This window comes from Neodiprion virginianus, chromosome 2 (genome assembly GCF_021901495.1).
Source record: "Neodiprion virginianus isolate iyNeoVirg1 chromosome 2, iyNeoVirg1.1, whole genome shotgun sequence".
Taxonomy (NCBI): Eukaryota; Metazoa; Arthropoda; class Insecta; order Hymenoptera; family Diprionidae; genus Neodiprion; species Neodiprion virginianus.
In genome coordinates, this window is record NC_060878.1 from 26,631,148 (window position 1) to 26,647,193 (window position 16,046).

The following is a 16,046-nucleotide window of genomic DNA, read 5'->3' on the forward strand; positions in this document are numbered from 1 at the left end:
TAATTATCTGAAAAAAAAATTGATACATGTATATTCTAGTTTCGTCGGAGAATTTTCCAAAATAATCACGAGTACATAATATAGAACGATATATAACATAATAAACACAAAAAAAGTGAGAAGTCAGCGATATAATATCATTGCATCGTTGAACATGGGTGTAATGAGAAAACTGATCCCTCAGGAGGACCCGGCGGTATGGTACCAGGACCAGCGTCGGACTTGAGCAACGAGTCGAGTGGGGGTGGCGGGGGTGGAGGAGGCGTAGGATACCCCGACTTCCCCCCATCGCCAGACTCATGGCTTGGAGAGACACCGGCGCACCCTCACCATCATCCTCACTACGCCACATAACCCCCCAAATTCGTCGCGACCCCCGTAAAAATTGCCTGATGAACCGCGAAGATCGATTGATATCAGCTACAGCAATCACGCGATACTTGGGAACAACTTTGGCAAAAAAAAAAAAAAAAACCGTCAAAGATTTGTCAAACAATACACGGAATTTTATTTTCCAGTTTTCTTATCCTCCGTTTTTAACATGTTCACTTATTCTGTTCTGATTGTATATCTTGTACGAATTCAATCCACCCCCCACCCTCTTCCTACCCTCGATCAACTTCCAAAAAAACTGTGTGACCACGTGTTGTTTCCCAAACGTTCGATCGTGCATGGTCAAAGGTAAGACCGGCGTTGACAGAAAAGAATGATAAGAGAAAAGAAAAGACAACAATAAAAGAACAACGTCATCATCACACTTCATGTTGACTACCATTAAACTATTATTTATTCTTATTATAGTCGTTACATATATTGCGTACATGCTATACATGTATAATTACACGTGACACTACTATAAATATAACATTGCTATTAACATAGATTTATATTAAACAAACACACGCGCGCGCACACACACACACACACACACACATATATATATATACAAGTTCTTTGTTTCACGTTACGATATAATAATGTCTTATAGATTTAATATTTGGTAGCTAGGGTAGGTATAGATTAATTATTGTGTCGTACCGTTAAAAACAATTTTAGGTATGTAGTCTGTATACAGGAACAGCGTGCTCCCATCTTAATCACGATGGATAATTTATCGATCCTACTGCAACCAATATGAAATAAAGTTACGTCAACAAGCCTCTGTGAATAATAACGAGAATCGAAAAATCAGAAAACGCTGAATCGAATAGCCAATAGCTTGTAAGTGTCGAAGTTTAAGATCGGAGATGATTTTACTCTTTCAATAATAATTACGTTGAGATTTTCATTTCATGTTTCTCTCGATATTTCCGCAGTAGGGAAATAGAATTATTGAAAACACATGCAATTGGCACAAAATTCAGTTGATCAAATATCGAGTTTACCCGGAAATTAGGAGAAATCGATTTTCGGATAAGTAAGCGACTGGTAAATATTGTTCGGATAAATTTCATTTTTTTACTTTTGTGTAACACTTGTACAGACAGCTCGCTAATCAGCGTTGAATTATACTTGAAGTTTTATACCGCTCTTAAAGTTTGACCAGAAAATTGTTTTGTTATACCTGATACTGGAAGTATATCTGAGCACGATGCTCCTCGTCAATCAATGCGGTACTTTTGTCTTCTACCACGCTTCTGTAACGCTATATGGGAATAAAACATAAAGTATTGTAAATACGTCAGATTAGATTTTATTGTACATGTATGCTTTTAGCTATCAGAGTTTAAAAAAATCATCATGTACCTATAACATATTATACCCGCACTGGAAGTCTCCTCGTCTATAAGTTGTGTACATATAACATATATGTATAGTATAATAATTACAAGCCTTCCGCAACGTACAAAAATTATTGCGTCTGTCCCTTGTAACTCCGCTGCGTTTGCTCAGCTGATTCATATACATTCATAATGTAACTAATAATAATATTCAATAATCACATACAACCATTACTTTATGATAGATTACTACCATCGCCATGACATATGTATTACAATTTGCGTATACGTGCAACACAGTTTTTGTGTAAAATTTTATCAAATTTATATTAAAAAAAGAAAAACCAAACGAAAGAAAAGAAATTTGTCGACTCATTGTCCGTTGCCGAAGAGCTTTATATATATATGTGCCCGGAAAAATGTTTTGGTCAAAGAATTGCGGTGGAATCAGGACCGCTGCGATCGCGTAAAAACCGCAACGAGTCGCATGACCACTAATCTGGGTGTCTTAATTGTCCATATTACACGTTGAAAAACAACTTCACAGTAATGAGCAGAGAAATACGCTTAATTCCGAGCTGCAGCGGTATTTTTCTCAGAAAATTGACCCGATCAATATTGGGATCCAAAATACGGGCGCGGCCGTACGCAATATGGCGCCCATGCTAGCGATCAGCTGATCGTATCAGACGAAAATCACACAAATGTGAAAGCATAGGAAATCTCGTGCAAGTTGCTGAGCCTCTGTTTTGTTACATTCAGTTTCTGCGGGGCGAAGAATTCAATGGAAAAGTATTTTATAATTATATATGGTAATATCACCCGATATCTTGGATCCTAATAAGTGTAAGGGAAAATTTTCGTCCTTTTCATGATACTCAAAATTAATCATAGACGAGCACGTCAGATTATGTGTCCCTAAGTCGCGAGGATCTAGTGATAATTATATATTGGCCGAGTATGTATGCGATATAGCGATAGCGATAATCTTGTACATTCAATTATATAATATATTATATACATATTATACTCGAATCAAAGCCATTGACTCGTCCCAATCGCGCAGTGTATAATATTAGAATGTCGGATGACTTGTGGCGTTCACTATAATTATTCAAGGACAGATCCATGCAGCATTTTGCGTGGTTTTCCAAAAATTCATTCATAACCAGTTATTGCGGATATTTATATTATTATCTAGTCATCACGTGATAATAAAATTGATCATAATCAATTCCTCCGATAGGTTAGCATTATTATTGACCCTCCTTTTCGTCTTATTAATATGTATATGTCTGCAGCATACAGGAGTCAGGACTTTCAATATCCCATACGATAATTTGCGGCTTCATTTTTTCAACAATATTGAGTCGAAATGATAGCGTTTTGAAATTGAATAAAATCTTGAGAAACACGCAAGAGACGAAAAAAGATTGAACCGTATAAAAATAGATTCATTTTAATTTGATTAAACTGAATCAAAAAATAAAGAAACCAATAAAAAACAATGAAGTGTAATTTAACAAGAAATTGAAATACCGTGATGTTTCTCGGAACCGAACTTGAAAACTTCCTTATTCTACTTGGTAATTGACATTTTACGTCAGGTTTCATCTAGTGTACACGTCACGCAAACCAGAATAATTCGAGCTTCATAACTATACAAACAATTTTCGTAAATAAGCTTATGCCGTACTACGACCCATGAAAAGTTTTAAGATTGACTCATTGTCAGTACAGGGCTTCTATCGCTGTCGATGTTACGAACTGCGGCCCATTATTTCTGTCCCAGTATCGTTGATCAACACTGGGCCGATATGTCCTACCTAACGTTAACCAGCCAATATTGCTGGCCATCACGAAACTAGTATTGTTTTTCAGACCAATAGTCTATTTCATGGTTCGTGAAAATCAAAATATAATTTATGCTTTCGCTACCGGTACTAATCTGACCCTTGACCGACGAAGCGGAACACCGCTGACCTTTTACGGATATTGTAATGCTTTGTAAATAGAAATTTTATCAAAAATCAGTTACAAACAGAGAATATCATTTTGTTATAACCAGTATAATATGTACACAAATATACTTATCATGTTTTGGAAGCAAAAACTTTCTGTTGTTTAAAGTTTTCGTGTTTGTATCACACTGGGGATCGTTTTCGGTAAAATGCAGGTGAGCAAAAAAATCGCTCGGTGTACTTTCACAAAGCAACTGATTCTAAAAATAAATACCGGTCCCATAATTACTGAAGCGAAGGTCATTTTGCGTCATTCTGTATTTTGCTACAGTAGTAGTTTACCCAGCTGGGGATAATAATTTCAAATGCATTTTGACTTGAAATTTAATCAAATAAATATACTGTTTTTAATTTATTTTTATTTTTACTAATGTAAAACACAATGTAACTCTATCATTCGCATTTCTATTGGCGCAGCTTTGAATTGCGGCATCTGGCTCACGATACTAAGGCAGGCGATGGTAGTTTTACTAGTACTGATGCTGGAAACATGGAACAGCGCGGACTTAGCGTCGGCAAACAGAAGTTGAATACCGGGTCTTGGCCAGTCGTGATGTGCTTACTACTGGTACCCGAGATATGGAATAGCACAGTGGGGTACAAAAATGCGAAAGACTAAAAGTCGACGGGACGAAATCCCGAAAGTCAAACTACCGACAGTTAAAAACGTAGATAGATCATAAATACGAAAAGATGACTTTTAGAGGAATAAAAATTGAGAACGCGAAAATGTATAAATGAATTTATATCGACATTTCTTTTTGAGAATGGCTAATATTACGAAGGACAAAATATTGAATTGCGAAAAAACCGAAGAGTCAAAAAATCCCCACCTTGCTTTTGCCACTATACATATGTGCATCGAGTTCACTGTAAACAGTAAAACCTTACCTGCTACTCGATTTAACAGAAATTTCGTGGAACTCGTTGAAAACTAGGAATTAAAGCGTCTGCTTTCTGGTTGAGGGTCTCGGTCGGTAAGAGCGAGCTGCGCGTGGTGGCTGCGCACTCAGCAGGTCAAGGTTTAGCAAATTGCTATCACATATTGCATTAGGTTTATGTTTATATGATTCTTTTATATTAGAAGCTTTACGTTGTGTATTCAACTAACAGGTCAAAGGTAGTCAAGAAAGATATAATGGTAATTCCTCATGCTTACCGTTGACTGAAGAATATGAAGACGGATGCCCTTGGGTAAATTTTAGTAACCAGTTTTCGGCGGGAAAAAGGATCCAGGTGGGCCTAGGAGCGTAGTAAGATTCAGCTCTATCGACTCTACCTAACGAGCTCGCACCGACATTCGTAGCAGCCAAAGTAGTGTCGGTATGAAAGCTTGAGATTGAGTCAGTACAAAGTGAGTACGTGAGACTACTTGTCGACTGCGACTTAGCAATGTCGATCAGCTCAATCATCCCCGTGAGAAGTCGCGTAACCGCGTCCACCGTCAACCACCTCCTCCCACCTCCTCGCGCCTTTGGCCTCCTCGTCAACCTCAGCACCGTTCTCCTCCTCCTCCACCCCGCCCTTGTCATCATCGTTATCTTCGTCCTCCTCGACCACCGCCGAGCACTTCCAGCCAGCGCCAAGCACTTCCTACCCCCTCCAACCAACTCCTACCAGCTCCGACTACCTCCTACCACCTCCGACCATTTCTGAAAATCACGTACCACCCGTAACACCTTTTACCATTTACGAACACCTACTACCACCCCCTGCCACCTCCTACCTGCGCCTATCGCCACCTACCATTTCCGAACACCTTCAACCACCTCCGACGATCTCGGACTAGCTTCGTCCTCTTCGTCTCCCTGCTCCTCCATGTATTCTGTAACATGAATATTCATAATTATTCCGACAACTTTTCATTTGCTCTCTCGATCTTGAATTTTCATAGGCATAGAATCGAAACGCTGTTTTAGCTGGTCGCAAATGAAGCATCTGCGTTGGGCAGAGGAGCAGAATTGTTTTTCGAAAAGTATTCGGATGGAAAAAAATTCAGAGTAACTGTAATACATCACAGATGCGCTAATTTTAAACGAGATGAAATGGATGCTTCGTATATGAGACAGTATTAACCGCTGCGTAGTGATTTAAAGACGTAGAAAGGTGATAGGGAGAGAAAGAACGACGCTTCTTAATACTTCGAGTGTATTTTAACACACATTTGAAAGATACGAGCGAAATTTTTCATCACCCAACTGTCGCAGAACGGCAGCGTTATTAGCCGACACGTTCACTGAAGAATATATCTGCAGTCAACGGCTGACCATCGAAGGGACTGGTCGCTTGAGTCTGGAATCGGCAGGAGAGATAAAGTGTGTATTTCTTGTATGAAACGTGAAAACTAAAATCATTATACATCATATCATATCATCATACATCGTACATCATACATCATACATCGTACATCGTACATCATCATACATAGTATTAAAGGTCGAAACCAAAGTTTGGATGTCGGATGTTCAGAATGTGACGTCACCAATTCAAAATCAGCTAGCCGAATTCCTCAGTCTGGAAACAACCGCGCAGTAGAGCGGACGGATGAGAGTCGCGCTCCGCAAATTTCGAGTACCGGGTTCTCAACCTCACGGATCCCGCGCTTCGGGTCCGCTACGCGGTGAAACTCGACTTCCAGGACAAGCGCTCCGTGGTTCCTGGTTCATGTTTACAATAAATTATTTCAATTCGTTTTTCGCGCAAGCCCAAATTCAGTAGCTGTCAGTGCGCTAATAAAATTTCTATAACTTTATAATCTTCTCATAATCTTTTTGGTAGAATATGTCGATAAAAAAATTACATTAAACCTTACACCTTATTTTTGATTTGTTCTCATGCTGAAAATATTTATTAGTATTCAAGGTATAACTCGAGGTGGTTGGCGGTGGTCGTTGGGGGTGGTTGGGGGAGGTTGCGGGTAATCAAGGCAATTCAGGAGGAGGGGGACGAGGATTTGTGCTCGGTGAGTTTAACGTTTTTATAATATTCGATGGCAATTGTAATTCTATTTCATCTGATCTTTCTCAAACTTGTCATCTTTACAATAAATTATTTCAATTCAGTCTTCGCGCAAGCACGAATTCAGTAGCTATAAATGCGCTAGTGAAATTTATTCTACTAATAATTAATTAAATAATTACATTAATTCTTACACAATATTTTCGATGTGTTCGTATACTGAAAATATTTATTATTATGGCAAGTATAAGCGCGGTGGTTATCGGTGGTTGTTGGAGGTGATTGGAGGTGGTTGGAGGTGTTCGGAGTTGGACGAGGCGGAGGACGAGGAAGACAAGGAGATGAAGGTGGACGAGGATTTGTGCTCGGTGAGTAAAACACTTTTATAATATTTGATGGCAATTGTAATTATATTTTATCTAAAATATTTCAAACTAGTCATGTTTACATTAAATTATTCTAATTCATTTTTCGCGCAAGCACAAATTCAGTAGCTATGAATAAGCTCATATAATTTATTTAATTATTAATTAATTAATTAATATTCTTATGATATTTGATGGCAATTGTAATTATGTTGTATCTAAAATTTTTCAAACTTGTAACGCTTACATTAAATTATTTCAATTTATTTTTCGCGCAAGCACATGTTCAGTAGCTTCAAATGCGCTAATAAAATTGATTATATTATTAATTAATTAATGATTTATATTAATCCTTGAACAATGTTTTTGATGTGTTCTTATACTAAAAACATTCATTACTATTCAAGGTATAACCCGAGGTAGTTCGCGATGGTTGCGGGTGATCGAGGTGGGCGAGGAGGAGGACGAGGATGACGAGGACTTGTACACTGTGAGTATAACATTTTTATTATATTCATTAGCGTAGGAGTAGGATCAGGAGTAGAAGTAAAAGTGGTAGGAGTCGGAGTAGGAATAGGAGTAGTCGTAGTAGTAGGAGTTGGAGTAGAAGTAGATGTATGCGGGGAGGGGCGGGGAGGGGATATTATCATATCAAGTTATCAGTAATAAGCAATTGCGGGTAAAATATTAGCTTACTTTTTTAAGTATTTATGAATATAGCCTCTACGAATATTCATTATTGGTATATAAGGTCTGGCAACGTACCTACTTTCTGTAAGAGATGTTGAAGATTTTCAACACAATTATGTTTCAGTTCTGTGCCCCACCTATAGTGATCCACTAGTACATATCCTCCGACGTGACATCGCTCCGCTACGTACGAAGAAGAAAAGATTTATTAGGATGCAAATTGCTCCTCTCTTCTTGCCATTGTGCTTTCAGCCATTGTTGTGCTGTGTGTTTAAAATTTAGGACAGTATATAATATAGAATAACAGGTACAGCTACGAATACAGCACTACAATAAATCTTATCGAAATGAGCTTTCATTGAGATTTCTCTGTATTTATAACTCGACGCGAGAAGGCGAAAATCAATGTCATGCCATCTGTAAGGTAATTGGACTCGTATTTGCACTACGAGAACTCGTTGGGCATTTTGCGGTGAAATTTGAAAAATTGTTGTACAAGAAATTAAATAACTATAAAAATGGATAAAAAATATTATCTCTAATAGTGAATGTAGCTAATACAGCTTTAACCGTATATTGATTATGTTAATGATCTATTGTGACAAGATCGGAATTAGATAAGCTCTCTAAATACTCTTTTCTAGTCTATTAATTTATATCATGTATATGTAAATGTATATTTCTTCAGTTTGTACAATCACTGCACTAGGATTACCCTTGCCATGTTTTATGGTGCGCTTGTGTAATTTGTATATTATTAACCTTACGTTTTACTCCATTTGCGACAAGTTGTTAGTGTTTATAACTTCTTGGCAATTATTTATGTACATGTATGTGTATATATGTATACGTATACTTATGCATGTGTATATAAATATATACACATATTTAAAACTAGACTTTTACAATAAACACAGAGGCCTTAGTATATTCACATACGGATTTCTGTGTATAGGTATACTTGAACTAAAATATCCTTATCTCTAATACGGAGTTCTTCGTAATTCGCATTTGTTTTTGTAACCCAATGTCCTACGTACAATGGCAAAAATCGAGATCCAACTTAACTGAGTCTCAAAGCCCAGTTGACATAAAAGCAGCTATTTGATAGAAATTATAGTTTGTAGTTTACACAGCCCATTGCATGATATTTCATTATAAATACATATGTTTCAATGTATTTAGGAATAATTTATCAAATATACAGAGGTCGTGTGCAAATAATAAATGAATTGATTCGACCGCAGTTTGATGTATTCATTGGAGCTTTAACAATAAATTTAAGCTTTGTTACTTCTTGTATTTTATTATGGATAATCAAAAACATTTTCGACTATTCGTGCTGTGGAAGCATGGGGATTGAACCAAATGTAGCAAAAGATTAGAAACAGTGTATGTAGAGTACGGGTATTTTTCTAGTAATGCAAACACGTGCCGCTAGCTTAGTTTTGACATATCTAGAATACCACGCCTTGCGAATTAGCTTTCCAGGCAGAGATGAATGATGAATTTTAAGGACTGCATTATCGTTGTTGAATACTCTATGCTTTATGGGAAAAGAAAATCTGTAACGATAAAATTGATGCACCGGATCATCGTCGACTTTAACTTTTGAAATGTCCTACCATTTCCGAACACCTCCAACCATCCTATTTACCTATATGACTAAATTAGCTATGATATGAAAAGAGAAGTATTTTTCATTTCGAAATGGAATTTTCTTCGACGCGCGCTCGATGTATTCCATAACATTAGTATTCATAATTATTCCAACAACTTTTCATTTGCTCTCTCGATCTTGAATTTTCATAGGCACAGAATCGAAACGCTGTTTTAGCTGGTCGCAAGTGAAGCATCTGCGTTGGGTGGAGGAGCAGAATTGTTTTTCGAAAAGTATTCGGATGGAAAAAAATTCAGAGTAACTGTAATACATCACGGATGCGCTAATTTTGAACGAGATGAAATGGATGCTTCGTATATGAGACAGTATTTAACGCTGCGTAGTGGTTTAAAGACCTAGAAAGGTGATAGGGAGAGAAAGAACAACGCTTCTTAACACTTCGAGTGTATTTTAACACACATTTGAAAGATAGAAGCGAAATTTTTCATCATCCAACTGTCGCAGAACGGCAGCGTTATTAGCCGACCCGTTCACTGAAGAATATATCTGCAGTCAACGGCTGACCATCGAAGGGACTAATCGCTTGAGTCTGGAATCGACAGGAGAGATAAAGTGTGTATTTCTTGCATGAAACGTGAAAACTAAAATCATTATACATCATATCATATTATCATACATCGTACATCATACATCATACATCATACATCATACATCATCATACGTAGTACTACAGTTCGAAACCAAAGTTTGAATTTTCGGATGTTCGGAAAGTGACGTCACCAATCTAAAATCGGCTAGCCGAGTTCCTCAGTCGGGTAACAACCGCGCAGTAGAGCGGACGGATGAGAGTCGCGCTCCGCAAATTTCGAGTACCGGGTTCTCAACCTCACGGATCCCGCGCTTCGGGCTGCTACGTATTTCGAGTACCGGGTTCTCAACCTCCCAGATCCTGCGCTTCGGGTCCGCTACGCGGTGAAGCTCGACTTCCAGGACAAACGCTCCGTGGTTCCTGGATCACGTTTACAATAAATTATTTCAATTCCTTTTTCGCGCAAGCCGAAATTCAGCAGCTGTCAGTCCGCTAATAAAATTTCTCGGCTTCCAGGATAAGCGCTCCGTGGTTCCTGGTTCACGTTTACAATAAATTATTTCAATTCGTTTTTCGCGCAAGCCGAAATTCAGCAGCTGTCAGTCCGCTAATAAAATTTCTCGGCTTCCAGGATAAGCGCTTCGTGGTTCCTGGTTCACGTTTACAATAAATTATTTCAATTCGTTTTTCGCGCAATCCGAAATTCAGCAGCTGTCAGTCCGCTAATAAAATTTCTCGACTTCCAGGATAAGCGCTCCGTGGTTCCTGGTTCACGTTTACAATAAATTATTTCAATTCCTTTTTCGCGCAAGCCGAAATTCAGCAGCTGTCAGTCCGCTAATAAAATTTCTCGACTTCCAGGATAAGCGCTCCGTGGTTCCTGGATCACGTTTACAATAAATTATTTCAATTCCTTTTTCGCGCAAGCCGAAATTCAGCAGCTGTCAGTCCGCTAATAAAATTTCTCGGCTTCCAGGATAAGCGCTCCGTGGTTCCTGGTTCACGTTTACAATAAATTATTTCAATTCGTTTTTCGCGCAAGCCGAAATTCAGCAGCTGTCAGTCCGCTAATAAAATTTCTCGGCTTCCAGGATAAGCGCTTCGTGGTTCCTGGTTCACGTTTACAATAAATTATTTCAATTCGTTTTTCGCGCAATCCGAAATTCAGCAGCTGTCAGTCCGCTAATAAAATTTCTCGACTTCCAGGATAAGCGCTCCGTGGTTCCTGGTTCACGTTTACAATAAATTATTTCAATTCCTTTTTCGCGCAAGCCGAAATTCAGCAGCTGTCAGTCCGCTAATAAAATTTCTCGACTTCCAGGATAAGCGCTCCGTGGTTCCTGGTTCACGTTTACAATAAATTATTTCAATTCGTTTTTCGCGCAAGCCGAAATTCAGCAGCTGTCAGTCCGCTAATAAAATTTCTCGACTTCCAGGATAAGCGCTCCGTGGTTCCTGGTTCACGTTTACAATAAATTATTTCAATTCGTTTTTCGCGCAAGCCGAAATTCAGCAGCTGTCAGTCCGCTAATAAAATTTCTCGACTTCCAGGATAAGCGCTCCGTGGTTCCTGGTTCACGTTTACAATAAATTATTTCAATTCGTTTTTCGCGCAAGCCGAAATTCAGCAGCTGTCAGTCCGCTAATAAAATTTCTCGACTTCCAGGATAAGCGCTCCGTGGTTCCTGGTTCACGTTTACAATAAATTATTTCAATTCGTTTTTCGCGCAAGCCGAAATTCAGCAGCTGTCAGTCCGCTAATAAAATTTCTCGACTTCCAGGATAAGCGCTCCGTGGTTCCTGGTTCACGTTTACAATAAATTATTTCAATTCGTTTTTCGCGCAAGCCGAAATTCAGCAGCTGTCAGTCCGCTAATAAAATTTCTCGACTTCCAGGATAAGCGCTCCGTGGTTCCTGGTTCACGTTTACAATAAATTATTTCAATTCGTTTTTCGCGCAAGCCGAAATTCAGTAACTGTCAGTCCGCTAATAAAATTTCTCGACTTCCAGGATAAGCGCTCCGTGGTTCCTGGTTCACGTTTACAATAAATTATTTCAATTCGTTTTTCGCGCAAGCCGAAATTCAGCAGCTGTCAGTCCGCTAATAAAATTTCTCGACTTCCAGGATAAGCGCTCCGTGGTTCCTGGTTCACGTTTACAATAAATTATTTCAATTCGTTTTTCGCGCAAGCCGAAATTCAGTAACTGTCAGTCCGCTAATAAAATTTCTCGACTTCCAGGATAAGCGCTCCGTGGTTCCTGGTTCACGTTTACAATAAATTATTTCAATTCGTTTTTCGCGCAAGCCGAAATTCAGCAGCTGTCAGTCCGCTAATAAAATTTCTCGACTTCCAGGATAAGCGCTCCGTGGTTCCTGGTTCACGTTTACAATAAATTATTTCAATTCGTTTTTCGCGCAAGCCGAAATTCAGTAACTGTCAGTCCGCTAATAAAATTTCTCGACTTCCAGGATAAGCGCTCCGTGGTTCCTGGTTCACGTTTACAATAAATTATTTCAATTCGTTTTTCGCGCAAGCCGAAATTCAGCAGCTGTCAGTCCGCTAATAAAATTTCTCGACTTCCAGGATAAGCGCTCCGTGGTTCCTGGTTCACGTTTACAATAAATTATTTCAATTCGTTTTTCGCGCAAGCCGAAATTCAGTAGCTGTCAGTACGCTAATGAAATTTCTATAACTTTATAATCTTCTCATAATCTTTTTGGTAAAATATGTCGATAAAAAAGTTATATCAAACCTTACACATTATTTTTGATTTGTTCTCATGCTGAAAATATTTATTAGTATTCGAGGTATAACTCGAGGTGGTTGGCGGTGGTCGTTGGAGGTGGTTGAGAGTGGTTGCGGGTAATCTCAGTGATTCAGGAGGAGGAGGACGAGGATTTGTGCTGGGTGAGTAAAACACTTTTATAACATTTGATGGCAATTGTAATTATATTTCATCTGAAATATTACAAACTTGTCACGTTCACAATAAATTATTTCAATTCATCTTTCGTGCAAGCACATATTCAGTAGCTATGAATAATCTTGTACAATTTATTATATTATTAATTAATTAATTAGTATTCTTATAATATTTAATGGCAATTGTAATTATATTTCATCTGAAATATTACAAACTTGTCACGTTTACAATAAATTATTTCAATTCATCTTTCGTGCAAGCACATATTCAGTAGCTATGAATAATCTTGTACAATTTATTATATTATTAATTAATTAATTAGTATTCTTATAATATTTAATGGCAATTGTAATTATATTTCATCTGAAATATTACAAACTTGTCACGTTTACAATAAATTATTTCAATTCATCTTTCGTGCAAGCACATATTCAGTAGCTATGAATAATCTTGTACAATTCATTATATTATTAATTAATTGATTAATTACAATAATCCTCACACAATATTTTTGATGTGTTCCTATACTAAAAATATTCATTACTATTCCAGGTATAACCCGAGGTGGCCGGAGGTGGACGAGGAGGAGGACGAGCTGGACGAGGAGGAGGACGAGGTGGACGAGGAGGAGGACGAGGTGGACGAGGAGGAGGCGGGGTGGGTCGTGGGAGAGGACCTCTCCTCTCCTCAGAGGAGGGGAGGGGAAGGGAAGGGAAGGGAAGGGAAGGGGCGGGGAGGGGCGGTGAGGGGAGGGGAGGGGAGGGAAGGGAAGGGGCCGGGAGGGGGAGGGAGGGAGGGAGGGAGGAAGGGAGAGGGAAGGGGCGGGAGGGAGGGCGGGCGGGAGGGAGGGAGAGGGCGGGAGGGCGGGAGGGAGGGAGGGAGGGAGAGAGAGAGTAGAGGACGGATGTCGATGCAAGCCCGTTAGAGTTAATAGAGCAGCAACCCCCCCCCCCCCCCCCGCGCCCGCCCGCCCTCCCTCCCGCCCCTTCCCTCTCCCTCCCTCCCTCCCTCCCTCCCTCCCTCCCCTTCCCGCTCCCTCCCTCCCTCCCCCCCCCGGCCCCTCCCCTTCCCACCCCTCCCCGCCCCTTCCCTTCCCTTCCCGTCCCTTCCCATCCCTTCCCTTCCCCACCCCTCCTCTGAGGAGAGGAGAGGTCCTCTCCCACGACCCACCCCGCCTCCTCCTCGTCCACCTCGTCCTCCTCCTCGTCCACCTCGTCCTCCTCCTCGTCCAGCTCGTCCTCCTCCTCGTCCACCTCCGGCCACCTCGGGTTATACCTGGAATAGTAATGAATATTTTTAGTATAGGAACACATCAAAAATATTGTGTGAGGATTATTGTAATTAATCAATTAATTAATAATATAATGAATTGTACAAGATTATTCATAGCTACTGAATATGTGCTTGCACGAAAGATGAATTGAAATAATTTATTGTAAACGTGACAAGTTTGTAATATTTCAGATGAAATATAATTACAATTGCCATTAAATATTATAAGAATACTAATTAATTAATTAATAATATAATAAATTGTACAAGATTATTCATAGCTACTGAATATGTGCTTGCACGAAAGATGAATTGAAATAATTTATTGTAAACGTGACAAGTTTGTAATATTCCAGATGAAATATAATTACAATTGCCATTAAATATTATAAGAATACTAATTAATTAATTAATAATATAATAAATTGTACAAGATTATTCATAGCTACTGAATATGTGCTTGCACGAAAGATGAATTGAAATAATTTATTGTAAACGTGACAAGTTTGTAATATTTCAGATGAAATATAATTACAATTGCCATTAAATATTATAAGAATACTAATTAATTAATTAATAATATAATAAATTGTACAAGATTATTCATAGCTACTGAATATGTGCTTGCACGAAAGATGAATTGAAATAATTTATTGTGAACGTGACAAGTTTGTAATATTTCAGATGAAATATAATTACAATTGCCATCAAATGTTATAAAAGTGTTTTACTCACCCAGCACAAATCCTCGTCCTCCTCCTCCTGAATCACTGAGATTACCCGCAACCACTCTCAACCACCTCCAACGACCACCGCCAACCACCTCGAGTTATACCTCGAATACTAATAAATATTTTCAGCATGAGAACAAATCAAAAATAATGTGTAAGGTTTGATATAACTTTTTTATCGACATATTTTACCAAAAAGATTATGAGAAGATTATAAAGTTATAGAAATTTCATTAGCGTACTGACAGCTACTGAATTTCGGCTTGCGCGAAAAACGAATTGAAATAATTTATTGTAAACGTGAACCAGGAACCACGGAGCGCTTATCCTGGAAGTCGAGAAATTTTATTAGCGGACTGACAGCTGCTGAATTTCGGCTTGCGCGAAAAACGAATTGAAATAATTTATTGTAAACGTGAACCAGGAACCACGGAGCGCTTATCCTGGAAGTCGAGAAATTTTATTAGCGGACTGACAGCTGCTGAATTTCGGCTTGCGCGAAAAAGGAATTGAAATAATTTATTGTAAACGTGAACCAGGAACCACGGAGCGCTTATCCTGGAAGTCGAGAAATTTTATTAGCGGACTGACAGCTGCTGAATTTCGGCTTGCGCGAAAAACGAATTGAAATAATTTATTGTAAACGTGAACCAGGAACCACGGAGCGCTTATCCTGGAAGTCGAGAAATTTTATTAGCGGACTGACAGCTGCTGAATTTCGGCTTGCGCGAAAAACGAATTGAAATAATTTATTGTAAACGTGAACCAGGAACCACGGAGCGCTTATCCTGGAAGTCGAGAAATTTTATTAGCGGACTGACAGTTACTGAATTTCGGCTTGCGCGAAAAACGAATTGAAATAATTTATTGTAAACGTGAACCAGGAACCACGGAGCGCTTATCCTGGAAGTCGAGAAATTTTATTAGCGGACTGACAGCTGCTGAATTTCGGCTTGCGCGAAAAACGAATTGAAATAATTTATTGTAAACGTGAACCAGGAACCACGGAGCGCTTATCCTGGAAGTCGAGAAATTTTATTAGCGGACTGACAGCTGCTGAATTTCGGCTTGCGCGAAAAACGAATTGAAATAATTTATTGTAAACGTGAACCAGGAACCACGGAGCGCTTATCCTGGAAGTCGAGAAATTTT

At 38.9% G+C, this 16,046-nt stretch overlaps 1 protein-coding gene and 1 long non-coding RNA gene across 6 annotated transcripts in view; both read left to right on the forward strand.

Annotated features, from left to right (window-relative positions):
* Positions 1 to 2,955, forward strand: part of LOC124299329 (LIM/homeobox protein Lhx4) — a 133,307-nt gene extending 130,352 nt beyond the window's left edge. For all 5 annotated transcript variants that reach the window (XM_046752484.1, XM_046752483.1, XM_046752481.1 and 2 more), the window contains one exon: positions 185 to 2,955. In XM_046752484.1, the coding sequence (XP_046608440.1) occupies positions 185 to 354 (170 nt within the window). In that variant the 3' untranslated portion in view covers positions 355 to 2,955. The remainder of the gene's footprint in view (positions 1 to 184) is intronic.
* Positions 2,956 to 6,577: 3,622 nt separating this feature from the next.
* On the forward strand, positions 6,578 to 7,904 carry LOC124297637 (uncharacterized). Its single transcript, XR_006906649.1, has 3 exons — positions 6,578 to 6,704; positions 7,473 to 7,555; positions 7,880 to 7,904. It is a non-coding gene; the product is annotated as an uncharacterized LOC124297637 (long non-coding RNA).
* The last annotated feature ends 8,142 nt before the right edge of the window (positions 7,905 to 16,046 follow it).